The 23,777-nt window shown below is 38.5% G+C and overlaps 1 protein-coding gene across 1 annotated transcript; it reads right to left on the reverse strand.

The window, feature by feature from the left end:
* Positions 1–461: 461 nt before the first annotated feature.
* Positions 462–14,655, reverse strand: LOC134283527 (glucoside xylosyltransferase 2-like). Its single transcript, XM_062766046.1, has 8 exons — positions 14,620–14,655; positions 7,721–7,961; positions 3,774–3,939; positions 3,313–3,441; positions 2,620–2,812; positions 2,182–2,331; positions 1,269–1,441; positions 462–754 (listed from the first exon to the last, which is right to left on the reverse strand). Exons 2-8 carry the CDS (start codon positions 7,918–7,920, stop codon positions 611–613), a joined length of 1,155 nt encoding a protein of 384 aa, XP_062622030.1. The 5' UTR covers positions 7,921–7,961; positions 14,620–14,655; the 3' UTR covers positions 462–610.
* Between the last annotated feature and the right edge of the window lie 9,122 nt (positions 14,656–23,777).

Below are 23,777 nucleotides of genomic sequence, written 5' to 3' on the forward strand. Positions count from 1 at the left end.
CAAGCAAAATGTAACTGATATACAATATATGAATTGAATACACATCTATGTTTTAGAGACAATTTAAAACAATTCAAGCTTTCTGTCTATAAAAGAATGTCACATTCAAATATATAACGGCTGAATCATTATCAGCCAATATCATGTATTCTGCAAGAGACAGTACAATTGTTCATGTCATATCTACTGATGATGTATCTCATAAACAATGGCAAGCTTGTAGTCTAAACAAGAAATGTTCCCTCATAGTGACACCCCCCCCCCCCCCCCCCCCCCCCCAAGAAATAACTGTAATAATGTAGCCTTCTTTATTTTTTTAACGGATGATTTTTTAAAGAGAGCCAGGGTTTCCTGACCAAAACAGACAAAAAATAAAAAAAAACCCTCTCCAAAATAAAAACTCATTAACTAGATAGGGGTACATTATTGATCCACAAGTAAAATACAAGAAAACAAACCTAGTCGATTTTCATGCTACTACCCCAACTTATCTTTTGTTTATGCCCATACCACTGGAAGGGAAACCTCTTATTATTGATCTTTTTTTTTAAATTTAAAAAAATCTGTGATAACAGCCAGCCTTGCAACCATTTCTTCAGAATCAAGTGAGTCATTTCTCAGCATGATTAACAAATTGAGCAACTCTGGTTAAAAATATATGTCTGACACGTCCACATGGGGTCTTGGATGTCGCCTCGAGTTTCTCCCGAAGAGGAGGAAGTAGAGATATCTTCATCTGCTGATGGAAATCATACTGCAAAAAAAGAGAGAAAAAATGAAGTGACACTGTCTATGTGGAGGACAGCATTATTGATGTTGTTAAAAGCCTTATAGTTAATACAATCAAAATCCTGTGACAGTAAATAGAAAACCAGTCTTTAAAAATTTTATTTTTCAAATACAATTGAACTTCGTTAATATTATCTCAAAAATAAATATGAACGTGTCAAAGTGACTTGGCCGTCCAAACAAATTTTTTGTTTTACCTTTTCATTAACCTTAGAAATGTTATCTCAAATCCTTCGATTTTTATTTTAAATATGTTTCAAATTTTTATCTTTGTCCTGTTGTGTTTTAGATAAACAGGTTTGACTGTACAAATAAATGTTACACTGATGTTTTTAAATTAAAAATACTTCAACATGCCTTAACCTCTTTTATGAAATTTACTTGAGATTTTGATAAATTTATATTAAATCTATTGTTTCAAAATCTATGTTGCTTAAAAAGAAAATTTAATCAATTTAAAATTTAGTGGAGTCACTTACTTCTTTAAAGGCTAAATAAGCAGCTTTAAATGCAGGTTGTTCATCATTCTGCATTGCTCGTCGATTACCATGAAGTACATATGCCCCACTTCGTTCTGCGCCCGTACACACACTCATGTACATACAGTGGTCAGGTCTGTAGTTCCATTCACATGGATAAACATAAAGCTCATCTGTGAGAAGAAAATTGTTGACATCACCATGCTATTAGAAAACAGAGATATATGTATGTGTGATCTTTGCATAAGTGAACTTTACATATTCTTTAATTTTTTTTTTTTTTTTTTTTGCATTTGTCAGACCATGTAAGGTCTAGATTTATTAAACTAATTACATTGAGACATTATCGGTGCTTCTTGAACTTCATAATTATTTATTTATACTTTGGCTAACACTCACAGTTCATGCTTGTACATATACATTTTGCTTCATGGGAAACCTTAAATATTTAAGGAGGCTGGGGGGTCAACAAATTAACCACCAGATTTAACTTATCTTTTTAGATACGGTATCTTAAGCTGTCAACTATTATTTGGCAAAGAAAAAAATCATACAATTTAGTTTTAAAATTTGATCATTTTTGTATACATGTATCTTTACATGGAGTTCTTCTTTTAAAGGAGATCGAAATAGCCTGAAAATGGCTGCCACCCCCCAGCCTCTTTAAAGGCCTTTGTTTCCATTTGCATTTCATTCTTCTTAAAAGTATAATGTACGAACACAGAGGATAACCCCAAAAATATCTAACCCCCCCCCCCCCCCCAAAAAAAAGAATCTGCAAGTCGTGTGACAAAAAAGGGTTAGGGTTTGGTATGCGTACCCATCTGAAAAAATTAGTGTGAAATGAGTAAAATGAGTGGTGAAATGATATAGATTTTCAAATTCAACAATCATTTCTGAGATTCACCCTCACCTGGATGAAAGTGAAAGTAGATGTTAATGAGATCCTGATCTCCCCAGGTTATTTTCAGTTTGTATTCTTTGTAGTAGTTCACAATGGATGGAAGCCAAGTTGAGTTTCGAAGCCTTGTTAAATTCATCAATATTACACCGGAATTGACCCCTGAAAAAAGTGAGGAAAGAATATTATTTATAAAGCATTGTACGACTTCATGACACAATTTATTGATCGACATATTTCAAACTCACTGGTACTTGTGTTTTGACATTAGTTGCAGACTTTTGAAAAATTGCTGCTGAAGATAGGTGATTCAATTCAACTTTTACATTAAAGTTCAAACTACTGATCATATAATCAATTGTATGCTACCGGCCAATTCAATTTGATAATTGATAGTAAAAATGATCTGATCTGAATACTAGCACTTGAACATGAAATAGAGATCTGTACCAAATTCTCCATAATATGGGTGCCTGGCAAATCTATTGTACCAGCCAGTATGTCTGTCTTCACTATCTGGAGCCAAAGCTACCAGCTGTGTACTGTTGAACCGGGTAAAATGAAACCAGATTTCCTCCAGAGGAGACAGAAATAAAATATCTGTATCAACATACAGCACAGCATTTACATTGGTTAAGAGTGACTGGAAAAGAAATACTGTTAGTTTTAAATACCTATTTGTACTCATTTAAGTTCAGTTCAGTTATGTTTACAAAATATTCAAAGAGGCAAATTAAACAAAGAATCACTTTTTTTATTTATTTATTCTATTGGACCCCCTTAAACTTGATTAAACATAAAGGAAAATAAAACCCAGACACTTTTTACTTTCCATATATTTATATGGTTTATGAAATTGTTGACATAAATTTCATTCAGCTATAACAAGATACCAGGGTAATTACTGACTGGTTATTCTGTGAAGAAAAGCAGCGTTCACTTAGCAAGATAATCTTTGCTGAGATTCCACTTGTCTGGATATTTCTATCGATGCCTTCTCTGTGAAGTTTGAAGGCAAAATATCAAGCAGAATTGAAACTCAACCCAGATCCCATGCATAAAACCTTCTAAACACAGAGAAAGTATAACTACTGGTACGTGTATCTATTCTCTTTCAATTATTTCTTTCAATTATATACTTACTGGAATGAAAAGTCGTTGAGAGGCACAAGGTTTAAAAAGTTTCTTCCATTCATTATTTGGGTCGGGAAAGATTATACTATACAAGTGGTATTCAAATTTGCTTCTAGCTGTACTTGGCCATGATGCAAGCTGTATAAAGAAATCCGTTAAAAATTCCAAAATATACATTTTTCAAAGAATAAAATAAGGGGGATCCCATAATATTGGAAAATTAAATATAATTTTTTGATTTCAAAACTACACAGGGATAGAGACATTAAACAGTTTGTGTCACTTTCTAATTTTAAGAATATTTTGTTATAGAAGTATATGTATGTGAATATATACTGTATATAACTTTCTATCTCAATTTCAAAATATGCTATAACATGTTTGTTCATATGGGAAAAAAAACGATAAAGTGAAAGAACAAATTATAAAATAAATGAAAGTTACTGTTAATTTGAAAAATCAGCACCGACCTGTTGTTGTAATGAGGAATGAAGATCATCTTCAGCGAAGATGTGGATGATGATGTAGCTTTTTGTGAAGAGGATGGCAGACTTGATGAGAATGATGGACTCGTTACCACGGTCACCACAAACAACAATAGAAAGGTGGATGCTCTCTCTCCATCTCTTGGCTTTTCTGTAAAAAAAATATCTAATTTTTGCGGTTTGGAATCATTGAAAAAAGTATGTGGAAGCATCTATTGTTTCTATATATAAAATTGGTAATTATTGATGCATGGAAAATATACAAAATTACATGTCCATTTCCTGGTTATGGAAACAATCTTAGTTTATTGGACAGTGAATACACGTTCATTAAAATACCATTATCGATTAGACTTGCAACTAAATAATTGTTTATGTTTATTGTCTGATTTAAAATTTGGAACTAAATGAATATAAAAAATATACAATTTTAGGCTCAAAAGTAAAGAAGTGATTTATGATTAAATGTTCAGAGTTACAGACACACTGGTATGGATGCATTGCCCAGACTATTCAACAGGTTGGGACCAATCGCCCAAATGGGATATATTAGTCCGTTCATAATAATAATAATAAGTGTATATTTTTCTGATCTTTCCAATGATATCAAACTCAATTATTTCCGTGAAACGGTTACTTTTTTATTCAGCAGTTCTCAGAACTTTTGAAATGTCACTCGTATTATATCATCAGAAGGAGTAAACGCAGATCCAAAGAAAGTAGAGGGGCTGTGCGCAACTTTCCAATACCAACTTCCATAAGAAGAATCAAGAGCATTCCTTGGACTGGCTTCATATTACCGCAAATTCATTCCTAACTTTGCGAAGATTGCAGATCCATTAAATAAACTTTTACATAAGGAGACATTATTTTCATGGGATCAATGTAATGAGGCTTTTCAAAAATTGAAAGAGTTGATGACTATTGCTGCAGTGTGATGTTTTCCTGATTTTGAAAAACCACTTAAACTCAGTATTGATGCCAGTGATCAAGGTTTAGGAGTAATTCTTTCACAAGAAACGGATGTTTGAGAGCGTCCTATTGCATATGCAAGTAGAAGTTTGAAGAAAAGTGAATCTATCCTACCATTTAAAAGGAAGCTTTAGCTGTTAGGTGGGGAATTGGAATATTTGACAGTATTTGTTTGGACATAAATTCACTGTCATTACAAATCATAATCCATTGCGTTGGTTTATGGGGATAAAGAATCCAAGTGGACGATTAGCAAGATGGGCTTTAACTTTTAAGGAGTATGATTTTGAAATTCAGTATAAACCTAGTCAGAAACATGGAAATGCTGGTGGATTGTCCAGATGTGGGAGTGATGGACCAAGTGTAATGTTCTTAGGAGAGATACTTCAATCAAAGAGTATAAATGAAATGCAAATGAAGGATCCAAAGTTACGAGATATTATTGACTACCTGAAAGATAATAAACACTCAACAGACGAGGAGAGAGCTAGACGAGTTATGACTTCTGTTTCATTTTATGAGCTAGTGGATGATGTGCTTGGTCATATTTGGGCACCAGATGTTAAAGGAAAGCGTAAAGACATTAGAAGGAGATCAGTTATTCCAAGGACATTGATTGATGAAGTTTTAATGTGGTGTCACAATGACCATACAGCAGGACACCTGGTTTCATAAAACCTATTATAAAATTCGATCGAGATTCTTCTGGGAAGGAATGTATAAAGACATAGATTTCTGGTGCAAATCCTGCTTAAATTGTGCAAGTAGAAAAACACCTAAGGGGAGAAAACGAGCTCCAATGTTACCATACCTATAGACGGACCATTTGACAGAGTAGCGGTTGATGTTTTGAACCATTACCACCAAGTTTGAAAGGCAATAGTTATATAGTAGTGTTTTCAGATTACTTGACAAGATGTGTGGAAGCACTCCCAGTATCAAATGCCGATGCAAAACCACAGCAAAAACTGTTCGTAGAAAAATTATTTGTCGACATTCAGCTCCTCGTACATTGCTTTCTGACAGAGGACGAAATTCACGAGTTTGATGAAGGAATTATGTGATATAGTGAATACAAAGAAGACATTTACAACTGCATACCATCCTCAGTGCAATGGATTGGTAGAGAAATTCAATGACACTTTAACAATTATGCTGTCAATGTTTGTGAATGATCTCAGCGAGACTGGGATGATTTTATTTCATATGTGTTATTTGCCTATAGGACAAGTATACAGGAAACTATTCAGGAAACACCATTTTATTTAATTTATGGAAGGTGTGCGCGACTATCATTTGATGTGGCATTATCTGAACCAACTCGTAGATATGCTGATGTGGACGACCACAAATATGTTATATTATTTCGATTAAATGAGGCCTTCGCCAATTGTGAAAAAGAACATAAAAGTTGCTCAATAAAAACAAAAACTACATCAGAACAAGAATGCAAAGGAGCCATAGTTTAGTATTAGAGAGTATGGATTTACTTGCCTGTGACAAAACAAGGTCCTACTCACAAACTAATTCATCCATGGAATGGACCATATCGCATAGTAGAGAAAACCTCCCCTGTTAATTTTAAAGTTTTAAAGTTGAAAGTTGTGATTACAAAAGGAGACAACAGAATGTGCATGCAAATAGAATGCAGGCATTTGTTGATCCTGAAGATTTACCGCCCAATTTACGATTGAATGAGGACCAATCTGACAATGAAAGAGAATCTGGAGATGAAAATGAAGAGCAGTATCCAGGAGATAAAAACAATTCAGAATTCGAAAATGCACAAAGAACGGTGTTAGAACCTGAAATAGTAGAAGTTTGTGATAAGTTATGGTCCAGGAATGATAAAGGGAGAATATAAGAATGAGGTAAAAGAAAGTGCATGGATGGATTCTTCACTTGTTCCAGGAAATTCTATTGAGGAATTTGAAAGAAACTACAAAGGTCGAGGTGCTGCATACAGACAAAGAAGAAAATGAATTAGTGACATAGTGAAGAAGAAGTGTAAGAATTGCTAGGATTGTGGTTTTCGTGTGAAATTATGAATATTGTTAGTTCGGAAGATGGAGATAATGGGGATTTAGATAAATTTTACAGGGACCGTGAATTGCGTAATGTACATTAAGATGACTAGTGCTCCAAAAACATGTGAATTGCTCCAACTTTTATTGTGAAGTGCTCCCCAAAAACATAAATTTTGGAATTTAACATTTGTCAGTTTATGTCTATATATTGGACATTACTGTAGATCACTAAATTTTCGCGACACCTTATTTTCGCGAGATTGTCACTGACTCTTGATTAGCGAGATAAAATTTTCATGAATTCTGGTTATTGCTCTATATAATCTTAAGGAATACTATTATACGCGAGAATTTAATTTTCCGCGAGGACACTGTCTCGCGTAATTACGCGAAAATAAAGTTCTCGCGAATAAAAAGTGATTTACAGTATACCAACTATGAAGAAGAAGATTTGTCTGATCTTGAAAACCCTGAAAGTCCAGATGACTTTGAGCTGGAAGAAGAAGCAGAGGGAACCAATGATGACTTAATCGCCACAAAGAAAGTGGAATGAATGTGCATAAACTTAACGTTAAAACGCCATCAACATACTTATGTAGATGGACATCAATCTATTGAGAGAGAGACTGGAATTAGTTATAGAGAAGGATTAATACCAGAAGAAATAGACTTTTCCGAAATTGCAACGAACATTTGAACAATTTGAGAAATCGTTTCGTGTTCGCTAAAATCTTGTAAATTCGCTCGTACTTCGTGTTGATGTACGTTTGGGCTATATAACTTATTTTGGACTATATAAACCATTTGCTTTGGATTAATGTTTTCACTAAACAATTAAACTTGTAATTTGTGTTACTATGGACAGCTAAATAACATTTTTATGAACAGTTAATAACTTTTTTAAAAAAGTGGTCACTAAATGATAATATTCACTTTTCTAGTACAGCCTTTCTTAATTTTTCTTCAGCACTGATCTCTGCAGTTTTTCCTGGCTGATTTCCAACAATGCTGTCATTTTCTGAGAACTGATCTGGGATAAGTTCATCATTCTGTTGATGGATCAGATAGAACATACAAACAGCGATGACAACGATGACAGTCAGACCAAACTTAAAGATCATCCTACGCCTCATCCAGCATTGCTTAGTGGTGCCTTCTAGTAAAATCGGTGAACCTGTGAATAAAAAAATATATAAAAGATGAGTGCACTTAAGCTGTGAGAGTTGGGTCCCGGTGTTTTGCCTAAAATAAAATCCCGAATGTCATTAAATTTATGTTTTATAGCACAGGCCTTTAGATCGCTTAGAAAAAGAAATTGAGTTGTAAAAAAAAAAAAAATAAAGGTATGGAACTCTTTTCATAGGGTATTTACTTTCGCCAATAAAGTTCTTTTAAATCAAACGCTTTACAATATTTTACTTTCTATCCATATTTATTCATATATAAACAATCTTCATTACTACCAAAGTTCATTCCGTAATTCCGTAAACTTCTCGAGATATTCTGAAATCAATCCCAAAATTGACCTTAATTTTCTTTACTCGACATCAGCTACACTAATTGTTAAGCGGGAACGACGGGACAAATTTTCCACGGAATTCACTAACAACATTTCAGCTGTCTAATTGTTTTTAAATCCGAAAGGTATATTATACATTACGGGAAAAATTCGTTCAACCATAGCTTCTTTTACATTCATAATCAACATCGCGATGCAGTTGTTGATGTAGACGTTTTCAAATTAATTCCTCGCTAAAGGAATTATTACGGACTTAATCTTACAATCTGGAGTAAGAAATCAATTTTAAAATGTTGAAAGATTTTGCAAATATACTATGCAACCCTTCGCTGCACTTAAAAATACAGTCTGTTTACATGTGAATGACCAGGGGCCCAAGCTAATTTTGAGTAAAAAAAGTAGGTCATTTTTGGAATTGGTATCAGAATATCTCGAATATATCAATCACACGATCGGCTGTCTCCAAAAGCTCTGACGATCTCCGTTACGTCATGTGACGTCACAGCTATTCGAGATGTCTTATGCAACTTGATGTTTGAAGTGGCTGGTCAAAGTTTCAACAATCAGATTGGATGTTTCAAGTGTGTTTTGATGGTGCAACTGCACTCACCTAGGTAGACCCAACGATCACACCGTAGACATATTACAATCCAAGTTAAGATTAAACATATATTTTTTTTAAAAACCCGGAAAAATAAATTAATAAAATATCTATTGAATTGAATTACTGCTGAACTCCCAACTTCAATTTGGCACTAAAATGGAAGATGGTTTTGTGAAACATTTGGGTTTTAAAAAAATGATTTTATTTTTTTTTTTAATTTGGCGATTGGAACAGTAGTGGGGTGCACGTATATAGGCAGCATTTGAATTTTTGGTCACGTGACCCTACATTGGAAGGCGGGAAAACCGCGATTTTTTAATCACCCATGTTTAGCCCTGGGGTCAAGTGCAAAATGAAAAAGCCTAATGGTCTTGACGAGGAAAGTTCAGCCAGGGGTGTTCCGGGATCATCAAGTGCAAAAATCAAAAAGTTGTCAGAAGGGTGTCGTGTGACATAGCAAATGGAAGGTCTCGACGAGTAGAATTCAGCCCAAGGGTGTTCCGGGGTCACTGAGTGCAAAATGAAAAAGTTACCCAAAAGGTATTTTGTGGTATATCAAATGAAAGGTCTCAACGAGTAGGGTTCAGCCCGGGGGTGTTCTGGGGTCATCAAGTGAAAATCAAAAAGTTACTTAAAGAGTATCGTGTGACATATCAAATGGAAGGTCTCCAAGAGTTAAGTTCAGTCCGGGGGTGTTCTGGGGTCATTGAGTGCAAAAATTTACCTGAAGTGTTGGATGTGATATATCAAATAAAAGTTCTCGACGAGTAGAGTTTAGCCAAAGTGTGTTCTGGGGTCATCAAGCGCAAATTCAAAAAGTTACCTTATGGAAGCGTGTGTCCTACCTAATGGACGAGTCCGGGTCATTGCTGCAATATTAAGAATTTCCTAATAGTATAAATGCTCTGAACGCTCGTAAATCTCTTCATTATCAAACAGAATGGCAACGACGCTAGTCCTTCGATCCTCCGAAGGCAAACACCTGTTCCCAAGCAACAAACCTTATGGTTTCACCGTCACATTGCCAAAAACGTTGGTGTTTATGGAACACTGGACACTAGAATTAAGTGAATTTTATATCACAACCCCTGTCAAGACCACAAAGAAGGAGCTTTTCATCTACTGTGACGCATGCGACACCTTTTGTGGTGGGTGAACAATACAGACCATTGCTGAGGTGTGTCGTTTTGGAGTCCAACAAGAATCAAATCTTCACGAGACCGTACCCAGTTCTGATGCGAATCCAAGAGTTGAAAAAGATACGCATGGAAATAAGAGATAAAGATTATGAGTATGCCACGTTCTTGAATGGCGAGATTAGCCTGACTCTGATATTTCGACCCGCAGCCATGACCAGTTCCTCTGCCAAAAAACTATTTTAAAAAAAGTTATTCAAGCATAAATTGGTCACATTTCGAGAGAGTCTGCGGAAGAGTCAACATGCATAAAGTCCAGAGCGACGACTGCCGAAGCTGGTTTTCCCGAAAGGATGTCTTAAAGCCGCGTCAGTGAAATGTACACGGAAAGATGGGAATGCCGCCGCCGAAGGCGGTAGCAAAGGCGTCGATGCCGCCGCCGCCACCACCACCATCGCCGCCACCGCAGGTGATCACGCCGCCGACGCTGAAATTCACGCCGCCGCCATTCAAGCCACCGCCGTCGCCGCTGCCGCTGGAGTGCATGCCGCCGCAACTCAAGCCACCGCCGCCGCTGCCATCAGCGACTCTTCCTTCACAGCAACGACACCAGGACTTTGTCTTCAGGTATCCCTTTACAGCAAATATTTCGGGCCACGTGTTGTTGCAAGACGTATTTCTGTAAAATGCTCTTGCAACACCGCCTCCTCCCGAGAGAATCATGGCTCTACAAACATATGATGTCATTCAGAGTACCGTTTATCCCAAGGTTTAATTTATTCAAGGAATACCTTTGGATCTGGATCAAGATTCCTTTAAACATCCCAGAACAAGAAATCTCGTGATTTTGGACGATCTAATGTCTACGCCTTCCAAAGATTCCAGAATCAACGAAATGTTTACGGAGGGCAGTCATCACAGAAATCTATCGGCCGTGGCTATCAATCAAAATGTGTACTATAACAAAGATCCCACCCAAAGACGAAATTGTCACTACCTGGTCCTGTTTAACAATCCGGTGGACAGACAGCAAGTCATGACCTTGGCTCGACAGATATATCCCGAAAATCCTCAACACCTGCTGAGACATTTTAAAGACGCTACTTCCAAACCGTATGGATACCTGTTAGTGGATTTGAAGCCAACTACACCCGAACACCTGCGTATGCGCAGTGACGTCTTGAATCATAAAACAGCAAGAAGCAGAGAATTTCCCTCATTCTCCGACAGCTATTCCTGCCGATGGGACGTACCACGTGTCTGTTCCTTCAACCTACTAATCCATCAGGTCGGATTTTCAACACATCACTCTTACAGAAGATATGCCTTCCTGTGATGATTGTGGTCTGGTATTTGAAAACGTCCACGACCTTTAAAGACATGTGAAAAGATGGTGTCCAGAAAACGGACAAAGGAAAGATCCGAAAGATAATGTTGCCCCCATGGAGGTGGATGAAAGCGAAGACGAAGAGGACGAAGAGAAAGAGGATGACGACAACGATATTGATGAAAAGGATAGTGATGAATCCTAAGAGGCCTACTTAATATTTTGAGACTATTCCCAATCATTATTTGAAGAATGGACTATTACTTGTACATTGTTGCATTTACTTGAAAAAAAAACAGTGGGAAAAAGCGTTGTTCTTTATGCCACTACAGGTCACGTGATCAGGTATTATATGAGGAGGTGGGAAACATTTCAGCTTCATTTTAGCGTTGTCTATGCCATAAGAAACATTTCTTGGGAGTATTACTGCAAATGTATTATATTTAGCGCGTACGATATTTGACGGAAATGGAGTTTTGAATGAGTTAGCATAGATTTGATTTAGCGCAAATGGTTACAGAGACAGGAACCAGAGACAGTCTACAACGACCCTTGAGACGACATTATCGTCGCAATCAGGTGGTCGTCGCTGGCATTGATGATCAATGGGATGCCGATCTCATGGACATGACAAAATTCAGCAAAGAAAATGACGGTGTCCGGTTCGTACTCTTGGTCATTGATATCTTCTCCAAGTACCTGTGGATGCAACCTTTAAAGGATAAGAAAGGGCCAACCGCAGCCCGGGCACTCGAAGACATATTGCGTGAAGGGAGACAACCAACGAAGCTACGCACGGACAAAGGACAAGAATTTCGATCAAAAGCCTTGAACAATGTATTAGCGGATCACAACATACAACATTTTTATTCTCAAAACACCGAAGTAAAGGCCAGCTATGCAGAAAGAGCCATCAAGACGATCAAAACTAAAATGTATCGTTATATGACATTCAAAAAATACCAACGATACTTTGATCGTCTTCAGAATTCGTTCGGAATTAGAACAAGATGTACCACCGCATTATTGACACCGAACCTGAACTGGCTAGACCAAACAACGACGAAGTGCGCGTATCTATATTTCTGTTGCGAGAGGAGATCCCGCGCAAGCAAACAAAGCGGAATTTCGAGAATATCATCCATTTTTGACAGGATTTTCACCGTGTTGCGACGTTTCCTGAGGAACGGCATTCCAGTGTACTCAAGGACTACAATGACGAAGCCATTACGGAGACATTCTATCAACCGGAACTCCAAAAAGTGGATGTTACTGTTGTTAGAGACAAGGATACGTTTAAGATTGAAAAGATCCTGAAGACCCATGGAAGAGGACCAAGCATGCAACATTTTGTGAAATGGCTGCATTGGCCAAAGAAATTCAATCCTTGGATAAATGCTGATGACATGGCTGCATAATTGTGTGCAATTATCTTTGTTTATCTTGAAATTAAATGTATTCAGATTTATGTAGAAAATATTGCTCTTCATGTCTTGTAATAAAATATGAACAAAAACGATGTTGTTTTGATCAATCCCGGGCTTACCTCTACTCTTGGGGATCTTCCATTTGATCGGTCACACCATACTCTTGGGTAATTTTTTGAATTTGCACTTGATGACCCCAGAACACCCCCGGGCTTAACCGTACTCGTTGAGATCTTTCATTTGATATACCACAAAATACCTTTTGGGTAACTTTTTCATTTTTGCACTCAATGATCCCGAAACACCCCTGGGCTGAACTCTACTCTTCTACTTTTCGAGGCCTTCCATTTGATATGTCACACGATACCATATGGAAAACTTTATTAATTTGCACTTGATGACCCCGGATCACTACCAGGCTGACCTCTACTCATCGAGACCTTTCATTTGCTATGTCACACGACACTTCTGAGAACTTTTTTATTTTTACACTTGATGACCCCAGAACACCCCCGGGCTGACCTCTACTCGTCGAGACCTTTCATTTTGCACTTGACTCAAGGGCAAAACATAGATGATTCAAAAATTGCGGTTTTCCGGCCTTCCAGTGTAGGGTCACGTGACCAAAAATTCAAATACTGCCTTCTGATTGGTTCAAAGTTTGGTGACGTCATTCCGCTCGAAATTCAAACCGTGATCTATGTAAGCCCACCCCACTACTTCAAACAATCACATTTAATATGGAGTTAAAACATGAGATTATGCTGGCCAATTCTAAAATGTTTTTTTAATGATGCCATTATTCCGCCCCCCCCCCTCCTCCCTTGCTTTTTGCTTGCGATTTATGTGCTTTTAAATAATGATACTATATACGAAAGAGCTTATTTTCTTATTATATGAAATTAAATTTTGTAAAAGAGGAAAATATAGAGGAAAAGGCTTTACAGATGGCAGGTTGAATAAAAACTTGGATAAATCCGAGACTTTACACCTAAAAATATTTTCTATATTCGGTACGTGCAAGTATCATTTCGCCAAAATATTTCGAGAAAATAAAGAAAGAAATTTTACTTGGAAATAAGATATTTAATGAACCTAAGCTGTCTGCTCTCAGATATGCATGCACAAATATTTTTTTTGAATATCGAGTATCAAGAAATCAAACAGATGTGTAGTTTTTTTTACGTTTAATTTTCATGTACGCAAAAGACATTAGTGATTTAAATATATACATTTGAATCAATAGATACATTCATTCAAAAACAGTTGACTGATTGAAAGGAAGTAAGAGACAGGCATATTTTTCTGGTAAATTAAAATGAGTGTGTGTGTGTGTGTGTGTGTGTGTGTGTGTTTTTCTTAATAATATAAAAAACTTTACGTGTTATTTTTCTTGTAGGAAAAAAGGGGGATATAAAAAGAAGGGGAAAAAAACAATCCAAAGTTTAGTCATGACTGATATTTCTAAGGAACCGGACGGGCCTCCTCGTCACCCCCACTATGCTCTACTCTTAAATAGAGAAGCTACATTTGAGAATGGCTGGCCCGAATCTTTAGAAGAGTTAATACCCAATTTGACCAAAACCGGATTTTACTACAGGAGAGTGAGAGATAGTACTACCTGCCTGTTTTCATTGTGGTTTAAATTTAACCCAATGGGATCCTGACGATGATCCCTATGTAGAACATGCTTATTGGAACCTTAATTGTCCTTACATCATCAATACTATTAGAGGAAGAGGGTGGCGATGAATGTGGTCATTATTTCTTTAGATCAGTTGGGATATAAAACTTTACCTGAAATAAAACCTCTACTCACCCCCACCGAGATCCAGGCTCGAGGAAGATGTCACATATGTTTAGACGAAGAATTACAAATTGCTTTTATTCTTTCTGGACACGTATGTTGCTATGCCTTATATGCCCCTTCCTTCCAGTTTTGCCCCATCTGTCGAGCTGTCAGACGTAAAGAGAACCCAGCGTCTATTTCTGTGTTAGCTATAAATAAAAGACTGAAACCACAGTTTAAAAAGTTTTGTGTTCTCTAGTGCTAAGCAATCTCACAACAACCCAGTTTTTTGCTTAAGTTGTGCAAATCAAATAATAAAAAAACTTTCATAGACTGAGATAAATTATGTTATTTATTCAAATGACGATATAAATGTTAATAATTTAACACACAAGAAGGGGATCAGACTCACAAGCTCTGATTATAATGAAAGAACTGAAACCACATTTTAAAAAGTTTTTTAAAGATTTGGTTTTTTTTGAAAAAGATTAATAAACTGAAAGCCTTAAAGTCTAAAAGATTGAAAGTCTGAGTGAAAGTATAAAAAGCCTGAAAATATATATAAAAGCCTAAAAGTTTAAAAGACCGAAAGTTTTAGAAAATGATAAGGTTTGAAAGACTGAAAGTCTGAAAGCCCATAAGTCTGAATCTCAAAATTCAATACAGAATGTGTTTTGAAAGAATGAAAGTCAGTATATGATTTTGCTTGTAATTTTTCTTTTAAATAAAAGAGCACTGTTACAACGCACTTTGAATTTTTTTTTTTCAAAGTGCATTAAATTTGGGACCAAATCAACGCACTTTGAAAAAATATAATTTCTTTTCAAAGTGCCTTATTATCGTCAATATTAACGCACTTTAAAAAAATGTGTATGGCTGGGTCAATATTCTTGCAAATCTTAGGTATGATAAATAATTGAACCTGTTTGATAACTCTTCCGTGATGAGGTCACTTCAGGATGTGAAAGTGAGCGATTTTGATTTTTCCATGTTCTGACAATTCTTTCTCTCTTAAATGTTTTACTGTACTTATTTTTTTTTCCAGTTTGCATGCATTTTATGTAAACTAAAATTTATTGAAAGTTTTCAACGTCACGCCAGTTATGCAAATACATATATTTGGTGTAGCATAGCCATCGGTACCTGAAGAAGAGAGCTTAGTCACAAAAATGTTTTGCAAAGATATACATAATATAGACATTGAAAATCGGAGCTTAACTTGAGGGGGGGGGGGGCACTTTCAATTTGCTACCAATGGTTATGTACTGTGTATAAGAACAAGAGGCCCATGGGCCTTATAGGTCACCTGAGCATCATGCAACAACTCTCAAATAATTGAATTTGGTTTATGTTTTAAGCTAGATGCTATGGCATTCACAATTCTGAAAGAGGCATCATTGCTAATCATGAGTATACACTTAGCAATTGCTTAGTTTTGTTATTTAATACCCATAGACAGGGTAGGGGGAAAATGCGTTTCAACCAATCAGTAATATTCAGCAATAATCAAAAGTGCCCCTACCACAAATGAACCCCTGACCCTAGGTCCACACATTGCACTATTTTTGAGAAGGCACACTTACTAATCAATAATGTTTGATTAATACTAAGGAGCAGATTTCAAACAATTCATTTTCAGTATATACGCCGAGCCCCCCCCCCCCGGTACCCCTGGCCCAGGGACCTTGAAATTCACAATTCTGGAAGAAGATTCCTTGCTCATCATAGCTATATAAGGTAGTTTATCTGTTTATTACCCAGAAGCAAAGAAGAAGATTTTCAAAGATATAATGTATTTTACTATATAATCATTATAGAGCCCCATCCTAACACTAGAACCCCTGACCCGGGGGCCATAAAATTCACAATTGTGGTAGAGGCACTCTTGCTCATCATAACTATGTACTTACTTAGTTTATTTAATACCCAGAAGCAGAGAAGAAGATTTTCAAAGAATGAATGCATTTTCACTATATACTCAATAGAGCCCCAACCTAACACCAGAACCCCTGACCCTGGGGCCATAAAATTCGCGATTTTGGTAGAGGCACTCTTGCTCATCATAACTATGTACTTAGTAAGTTTATTTAATACCTAGGAGCAGAGAAGAAGATTTTCAAAGAAATAATGCATTTTCACTATAAAGTCAATAGAGCCCCACCCTAGCACTAGAACACCTGACCCTGGGGCCATGAATTTCACAATTTTGGTAGAAGACTCAATGCTTATTACATTCATGCCAACAGTTTGACTGCTTGATGTCCAGGAGTAAAGAAGAAGATTTTTAAAAATTTCATTAATTTTAGTGGTTTTGGCTCCATCCCTCAGGCCCCAAGGGGGCGGGGACCATGAAATTCAAAATTTTTGTTCCCCTTCACCCATAGATGCTGTATACCAAATTTGGTTGAAATTGGTTCAGTGGTTTTAGAGAAGAAGCTGAAAATGTTCAGATGTTAACACATGACACACCACACAAGACACACGACGAAAACGGATAGCAATAGGTCACCTGAGTAACTCAGGTGACCTAAAAACAAGATGTGTTTGTGAAACACTGATGCCCCCATATGGCAACATAGCAAAGCTTAAGCTTTCTCAAATGCAGATCAAATATGTTGGTACCTAAAGTAAGGCCTTTTCACAAGAAATACAAATGTGAAATATGAAACCTTGGCACCACCTTTTCAAAGGTTATGACCAAGATTAAGGTTTTTAAATGTAGGACAAACTCCGGGGTCAAGGTCAAAGGGTCAAGGTTGTTGGTTTCTAAAGAAAGGCTTTGTCTCAAAGATTACATATGGGAAGTATAAAATTGCTGGCCCTTATCGTTCACAGGTTATGGTCAAGATTAAAGTTTGTAAAAAGTAGGTCAAATTGCAAGGTCAAGATCAAAGGGTCAAGGTTCTTAATATCAAATGAAAGGTATTGTCACAAGGATTAAATAAGTGAAGTATGAAAGCCCTAGTCCTAACCCTTCGAAAATTATGGTCAAGGTTGTATTTTAAAGTAGGTCAAACTCCAAGGTCAAGGTCAAATTTAAGGGTCAAAGTTCTCGGTATCCAATGATGCGTCTTCTCACAAGGATTACATATGTGAAGTATGAAAACAATAGCCATTACCTAAATAAGAGTTCTTTCTATTTGTAATTAAAGTATCCTTTATCAACTGTGTCATACAATGATCAAGATCTGAAAATAATAGAAAACTATAATAACAACTGTAGTAACTAACTACTGATAAACTATAATAAACTGTAACATTATCCTATATCTCCCCCCAAGTCTTTTGGTAGGAAGTGTCCATTTAGTTTATAAATGAATGAACTGAATGAAAAAGACTGATATTTAACACATGATAATATTAATGGCTAATGATTTGTCAATTATTGGCTGGAATTCACTGTTGAAAGTCTTCATTTATTCACTCCATACACTGATTGTAAAGTTCATGGTGTGTGAGTTTATTCACAAACAAAGTCTTTTTGCCATTCTGGAGCATGTCTGATGCGGCTGGTACGTCGTGGCAGGGTAGGTGTGGACTCAATCGTTGGTGGTGGAGCAACCGTTGCTTCTGCACAAGGTGGTTCTCTGGCAACATCTGGTGGTGAGCTGGCATCTTGAGTCCTTGGCTCAGTGTATGTGAGCGGATGGCATGGTTTTTGCACCTTGATAGGAGTGGGTGTCTCAGATGGGGGTTCCGTGGCAGGCACGGGTGACTGTTCCTGCATTGTGACTGTTTTCATCGGTGTTGTTGATCCAGGCTTCACTGTTGTGTCCATGGTGAGAGCAGGGGATGTGACAGGCCTCAACAGGGAAGACAATGGTGGATGTGCCCTACAATCAGTTTCTATGGTAAGTCGCTTTGGTGGCAACTGAACTGGAATATATTTGCGAAGAAATTTCCTGTTCCGTAAGGTGACACGTCTAGAGCCATCAATGCGCACGACATACTGGCGCACCTCAATGACTACTCCTGTCTTATCCCACTTGCGAGGGAAAAGTCCAATTTGGTTCTGCATACGAACATGGTCTCCAACTGAAAGAGGTGGTAGTCTTTGTGTATGTTCCGATAGTCTTTCTGCACATTGCATATGCCTGTTGCGCAATGCCTCTTCACGGGCAAGAGATGTGCTTTGCCATGTTGGATAAGGCTTGTATTTCCCAGGTGGGATTGGGATGAAGTCTCTTATTGGTCGACCAAATATGCATATGGCTGGAGAGAGCTTCGTGTCTCTGTCTGGTGTATTTCTGTATTGTAGCATGGCTCGCTGGAAAGCGTCTGTGTCAATGTCACCAGAAGAGCTAGTATTGTCCATTAGAAGGCGCTTGACTGTCTTGAACCCAATCTCTGCTCTGCAGTTACTGTGGGGGAAGGCTACTGAGGATAATCTATGATGCACACCCCAGTCACTGAGGAATTGCCTTGTAGCCGTAGCTGTGAACTCTGGTCCCCCGTCAGATGCAAGTTCGTCAGGTATCAGGTATGTGACAAAGATGCATCTGAGACAAGTTATCAGTCCTTGAGCTCCAACGGCTGACTGCTCTACGATGGACCAGTTTGAGTAGTCCACAACCACCAGGTAATGGTTACCTTTGTAAGTAAAGTAATCAGCACAGATGCACTGGAAGGGATACTCCGGGCTCATTGGTGGAACTGGTGGAGCACTCGGGTTGGACGGTGCATTGCGGTTGCATTGTTGGCAGTTTGCATGAAGAGCGTATATGTCCGGCGTTATCCCTGGCCAAAAAACAGATGTCTCAGCTCTAGCTATCATGGACGTAACTCCTTGATGGGCTGAATGTAAGGCATCTAGGACTTCCTTCCTTAGTGATTGCGGGATAACTATGCGGTCCTTGTACAGAATGACCCCATCAGTGGTCGACAAGCCTTCACGGTATTGGAAATACTGTCGTAGAGATTCTGGTACTTCATGACAGTGCTGTGGCATTCCACCTTCTATGATCTCACTCAGTAGTAGCATATCTTGGTCACTGGCTGTAGCTACACGAACTCTGTCCCAGGTCACCGACTTCAGGCCAAGGGCATTCAGTGATGCAACAGCAGTTGATCTCATGAGTTCATCTCTGCCACTTCTCCGGATGTAGTTAGTATATGAATTTTCCAGATGAAGGTTCTCTAAAAGTCTGTGATAGGTTACTTGCGCAACATCATCAGGTAAGATAAGTTTCTCCGCATCACTAATAGGATGGCGTGAAAGACAGTCTGTAGCACGGTGTTTGACACCAGGGATATGGACCATACGGAATCTGTATCGGAGTGTTTTCTCCTTTAAGTTTCTCAGACGATTGTTTGAAATGTCTTCAAGAGATCGGTCACCGAAGATCTTGAGAAGTGGTTTATGGTCAACTGCAATGGTTAGGTCCTTGCATGTCTTCAAGAGATCGGTCACCGAAGATCTTGAGAAGTGGTTTATGGTCAACTGCAATGGTTAGGTCCTTGCATCCTAATATGAAGTATCTGGCCTTGTCCAGGGAATCTGCAACTGCTAGTGCCTCACCCTCAATAGGTGCATAGCGAGACTCTGATGGATGAGTGAATCTGCTACCGACAAGTGTGATCTTCCATCCAGATGGACAGCAAAAAGGTTCTGTCTTCTCACATGTACAGTGTTTCTGTAGGAGCCAGAACCCGATACCTGATTTGGACCCGTCAGTTGTCAAACATGTGGGTCTGTCAGGGTCAAAGATGCGAACACCATCTTCTATTTCTCTTACAATCTGTGCTTTTGACTCCTCAAATAATGTCTGCAGGTGTTCATTCCACTGGAAAGCAGTTCCTGGCTTCAAGAGATCCCGAAATGATAACATGCGCTTAGCCATACTGAAGGCGTATGAAACCTGATTCACAAGGCCAAACCAAGAACGCACATCCGTGATGTCTTTTGGTGTGGGAAAGTCTATGATAGCTTGCAGGTATCTCCGACAGGGTCTGACTTCATCAAGGGTGATTTCAAAGCCGGCAAACTCAACCTCATCTGCTCCGAAGACAAATTTTCTGGGTTGAGTGTTATTCCATTCTTTCCACAGACATCAAGCCAATGCACTGCCTGGAAAAAACTTTCTTCTAGGTCATCAGCCCAGAGTAAGGCATCATCAACACACTTGGTTTTGTTTGGAATGTCTGTAACTATCTCGTCGTAGTGTCTCGTGTAACCATCGCCTGAGGCAATGTAGCCTTGTGGAGCGGTCTTGTATCGGTATCTTCCCCATGGCGTGATGAATGTTGTCAGATGCCGGTCTTCTTCATAGAGTGGGACACTGTGATAGCCGTTCCATGCATCAAACACCGTCTTTTTCTTCCCATTAGGAACCGATCGCGCTTGAAGGAATGGGGACGGTGTGTGATGTGTCTCACGTGTGGCATGTGCATTGAGAGCCTGGAAGTCAACCGTTCGTCTGGGCTTTCCATTTTTCTTAGCACATATGACCATCCGATGGCACCATGTGACGGGTTCTCCAATGGGAACTGGTTCTAGCACGCCTAACCGTACATCTTGATCAAGGCCTTCTTTTACTGCTGCTCGCCAGTGTATTGGAACAGGTACCGGTGTGTGGTAGGCCAGTGGTTCAGCATTTGGATCCACCATAAGCTTCATAGGTGGGCCATCCATTAGAGGCAGAGGCTGATGTTCACATGTGTTGAACGTGCTGGATCTATATAAATCAAGGAGATACTCCTGTAGTTTTGAGCGGTTTTCTTCTGTAGGTGAAAATGGCAAAACACTTGGTGGCGGAGGTGGAGATTGGCGTTTAGGACATCCACATGGTGCAGTGTTCTCTTCATGGACAGCTGCGGTACCGGTTTGTGAAGGCTGTACCTCTGGAAACCTATCGCTGATGATACCTAGCTGTACGCATGCCTCTCTGCTCAGGAACAGTTTGTCCGAGGAGTCTGTAACATATGTCATCTGCCTCGTTTCCACCACTCTACCACTACTGTCTTTGCTTGAGAACCGTTGTAATGAGGCTCCAAGTATCTTGATGCCGTCATTGTTAGCTGTGTGCATGTGCATTGTCACAGGGATAAGGTCAGATTCAGATAGTCCTATGCGATGAATCACTCTAAGACCGGCAAGGCAGCTCTGACAACCGGTGTCAGCCATAGCCGGAATAATGGTGGGCGCTGACGGTGTTGACAGGTCAACTCCAAAGGCTGAGTAATCTTCTGGAAGAGCTCGCACAGTAATGTTCACAAATGGCTGAGGCTTTGAGTTTCTGCAAAACCATGTGTCTGTCATGCTGTCGTAGATATGATGATCTAGAGGAATACTTTGCCGTTGTCCCTTCATATTGATGGGTTGAATGGTGTTTAGGTTGTCATGCTGTGGTTGAGGGGAGTACAGTGTACACAAAGTGTTAAACACAGCACTTTCTTTGTCATAGTTGTGTTGCCTAGACTGTGTTTGGCGTTTTGGATTGTCCTTGCTGCGGCAGACACTCTCGAAATGGTGATCTCGATGACAAAGTTCACACCTGTGGCCATATGCAGGACACTGAGTCTTACGTAGTTGTGCCACACTTTTCTTGCCATGGCCACGTTTCCCATCTTGATTTTCTTTGCAATAAGAACACAGATCTTGATTTTCTTTGCTCGGCACTTGCTTGGACCTTTTGTAGGAGCTGGCTGCCTCAACCGAATGAGAATCTAGAAGCCTTGAGGCTGATCTTTTCCCTGCTTCTTTCGCTTCAACGAATTGAAATACTTCCTCCAAAGTCATATTTTGATTCTTATCGCCGAGTAAGTCTAACTGAATGTCAGGGTCGACAACGCCTCGTGTGAGGACATCGCGCATAATGGCATCTGTGTAGTTGACTTTGGTGTTACAGTTAGGACAGTCAATCACGAATTTGCAAATGTCAGCTTGTCCTCTGAGTGCACCAAAGTTTCTGACTGACTCATCACGGTCTTGCCTCATGTTATGCAATGTCACACGGGCTACCATTGTGTTTTCTTCACGAACAGCAAGTTTACGGATGGCAGCTAATACGTTATCTACTGTTTTTTCAGTTAATTTGCCACCTGTTGTTCGTGTCAGGTCTCTGCGAAGGGGTTCATCACAACACTCGAGCAACTGAATGACTTTGTCTTTACCGTCCAGTTTCGTTGCAGCCACATAATCTGTCCAGCGTGACATAAAGTAGGCCCAATCCTCGCTGGTTCCAGCGGCGGTTATGGTAGGCCGCTTCACTTTCTCTACTTTTGCTGTCAAGACGGGTCCAGTTGTGTGTACAGCGCTGTGGACTGTGATGAGGGCCGCGACGATTGCTGCATCTAGGTCGTCGGTGGTATAGTCACAGCCAGGAAACGGACACTGTACTACAAGCATTATTGCGTCACTATCTTGATCATAAATAAGAGTTCTTTCTATTTGTAATTTTAGTATCCTTTATCAACTGTGTCATACAATGATCAAGATCTGAAAATAATAGAAAACTATAATAACAACTGTAGTAACTAACTACTGATAAACTATAATAAACTGTAACATACAGAAATCTCCAAAGTTATTGGTATACAATAAAAGGTCTTTCCACAAAGAATAGATATATGAAGTATAAAAGTCCTGGTATCTACCTTTCAAAAGATATGGCCAAAGTAAAAGATTAGAATATTTATGTAAAAGTGGGTCAAATTCCAAGGTCAAGGTCAAAAGGTCAAATTAGGTGGTATCCAAAGAAAGGCCTTGTCCTAAGGAATACACATGTGAAATATGAAAGCCATAGCTCCACAAATCAAAAGTTATGGGCAAGGTTAAAATTTTTGCAGACAGACAGACAGAGAGACAGACAGAAACGACAAAAACTATATACCCCCGAAACTTCGTTTATGGGGGCATAAAAAGAGAATTAAGCTGAGAAACCTTCTGCTTGTCTTCTCTTTGTTCCCAATGAGGTTAAATGAGAACATGTAAATTAAAAGGTTTTTCGAAAGATATGGTTATTACAATTTGATTCTCTCAATTAATAAAATCTAAGTCTAGGATTTCTTTGTTTTATACATATTTTTTTTTCAAAGGCGGTTAAATGTTCCCGTGGTAAAAAATGTACATGTACACTCCTAACACACTTTGAAAAAAAATTTCAAAGCGCGTTGAGTGTGTCCCAAATTTAATGCACTTTGAAAATGTTTTCAAAGTGTGTTGATTTTGTCCTAATTTTAACGCACTT

Source organism: Saccostrea cucullata, unplaced genomic scaffold, assembly GCF_032062105.1.
Source record: "Saccostrea cucullata isolate Sc308-1 unplaced genomic scaffold, CSIRO_AGI_Scuc_v1 ctg146, whole genome shotgun sequence".
NCBI lineage: Eukaryota > Metazoa > Mollusca > Bivalvia > Ostreida > Ostreidae > Saccostrea > Saccostrea cuccullata.

Bases quoted from the DNA above. Each gene is read 5' to 3' on its own strand.
- LOC134283527 (XM_062766046.1), bottom strand. From the start codon at position 7,920: ATGAGGCGTAGGATGATCTTTAAGTTTGGTCTGACTGTCATCGTTGTC. The intron at 3,442-3,773 runs GTCGGTGCTGAT...TTCTTTATACAG, and splicing joins ATTCCTCATTACAACAACAG to CTTGCATCATGGCCAAGTAC. The intron at 1,442-2,181 runs GTGAGGGTGAAT...TTCTTCTCACAG, and splicing joins CTACTTTCACTTTCATCCAG to ATGAGCTTTATGTTTATCCA.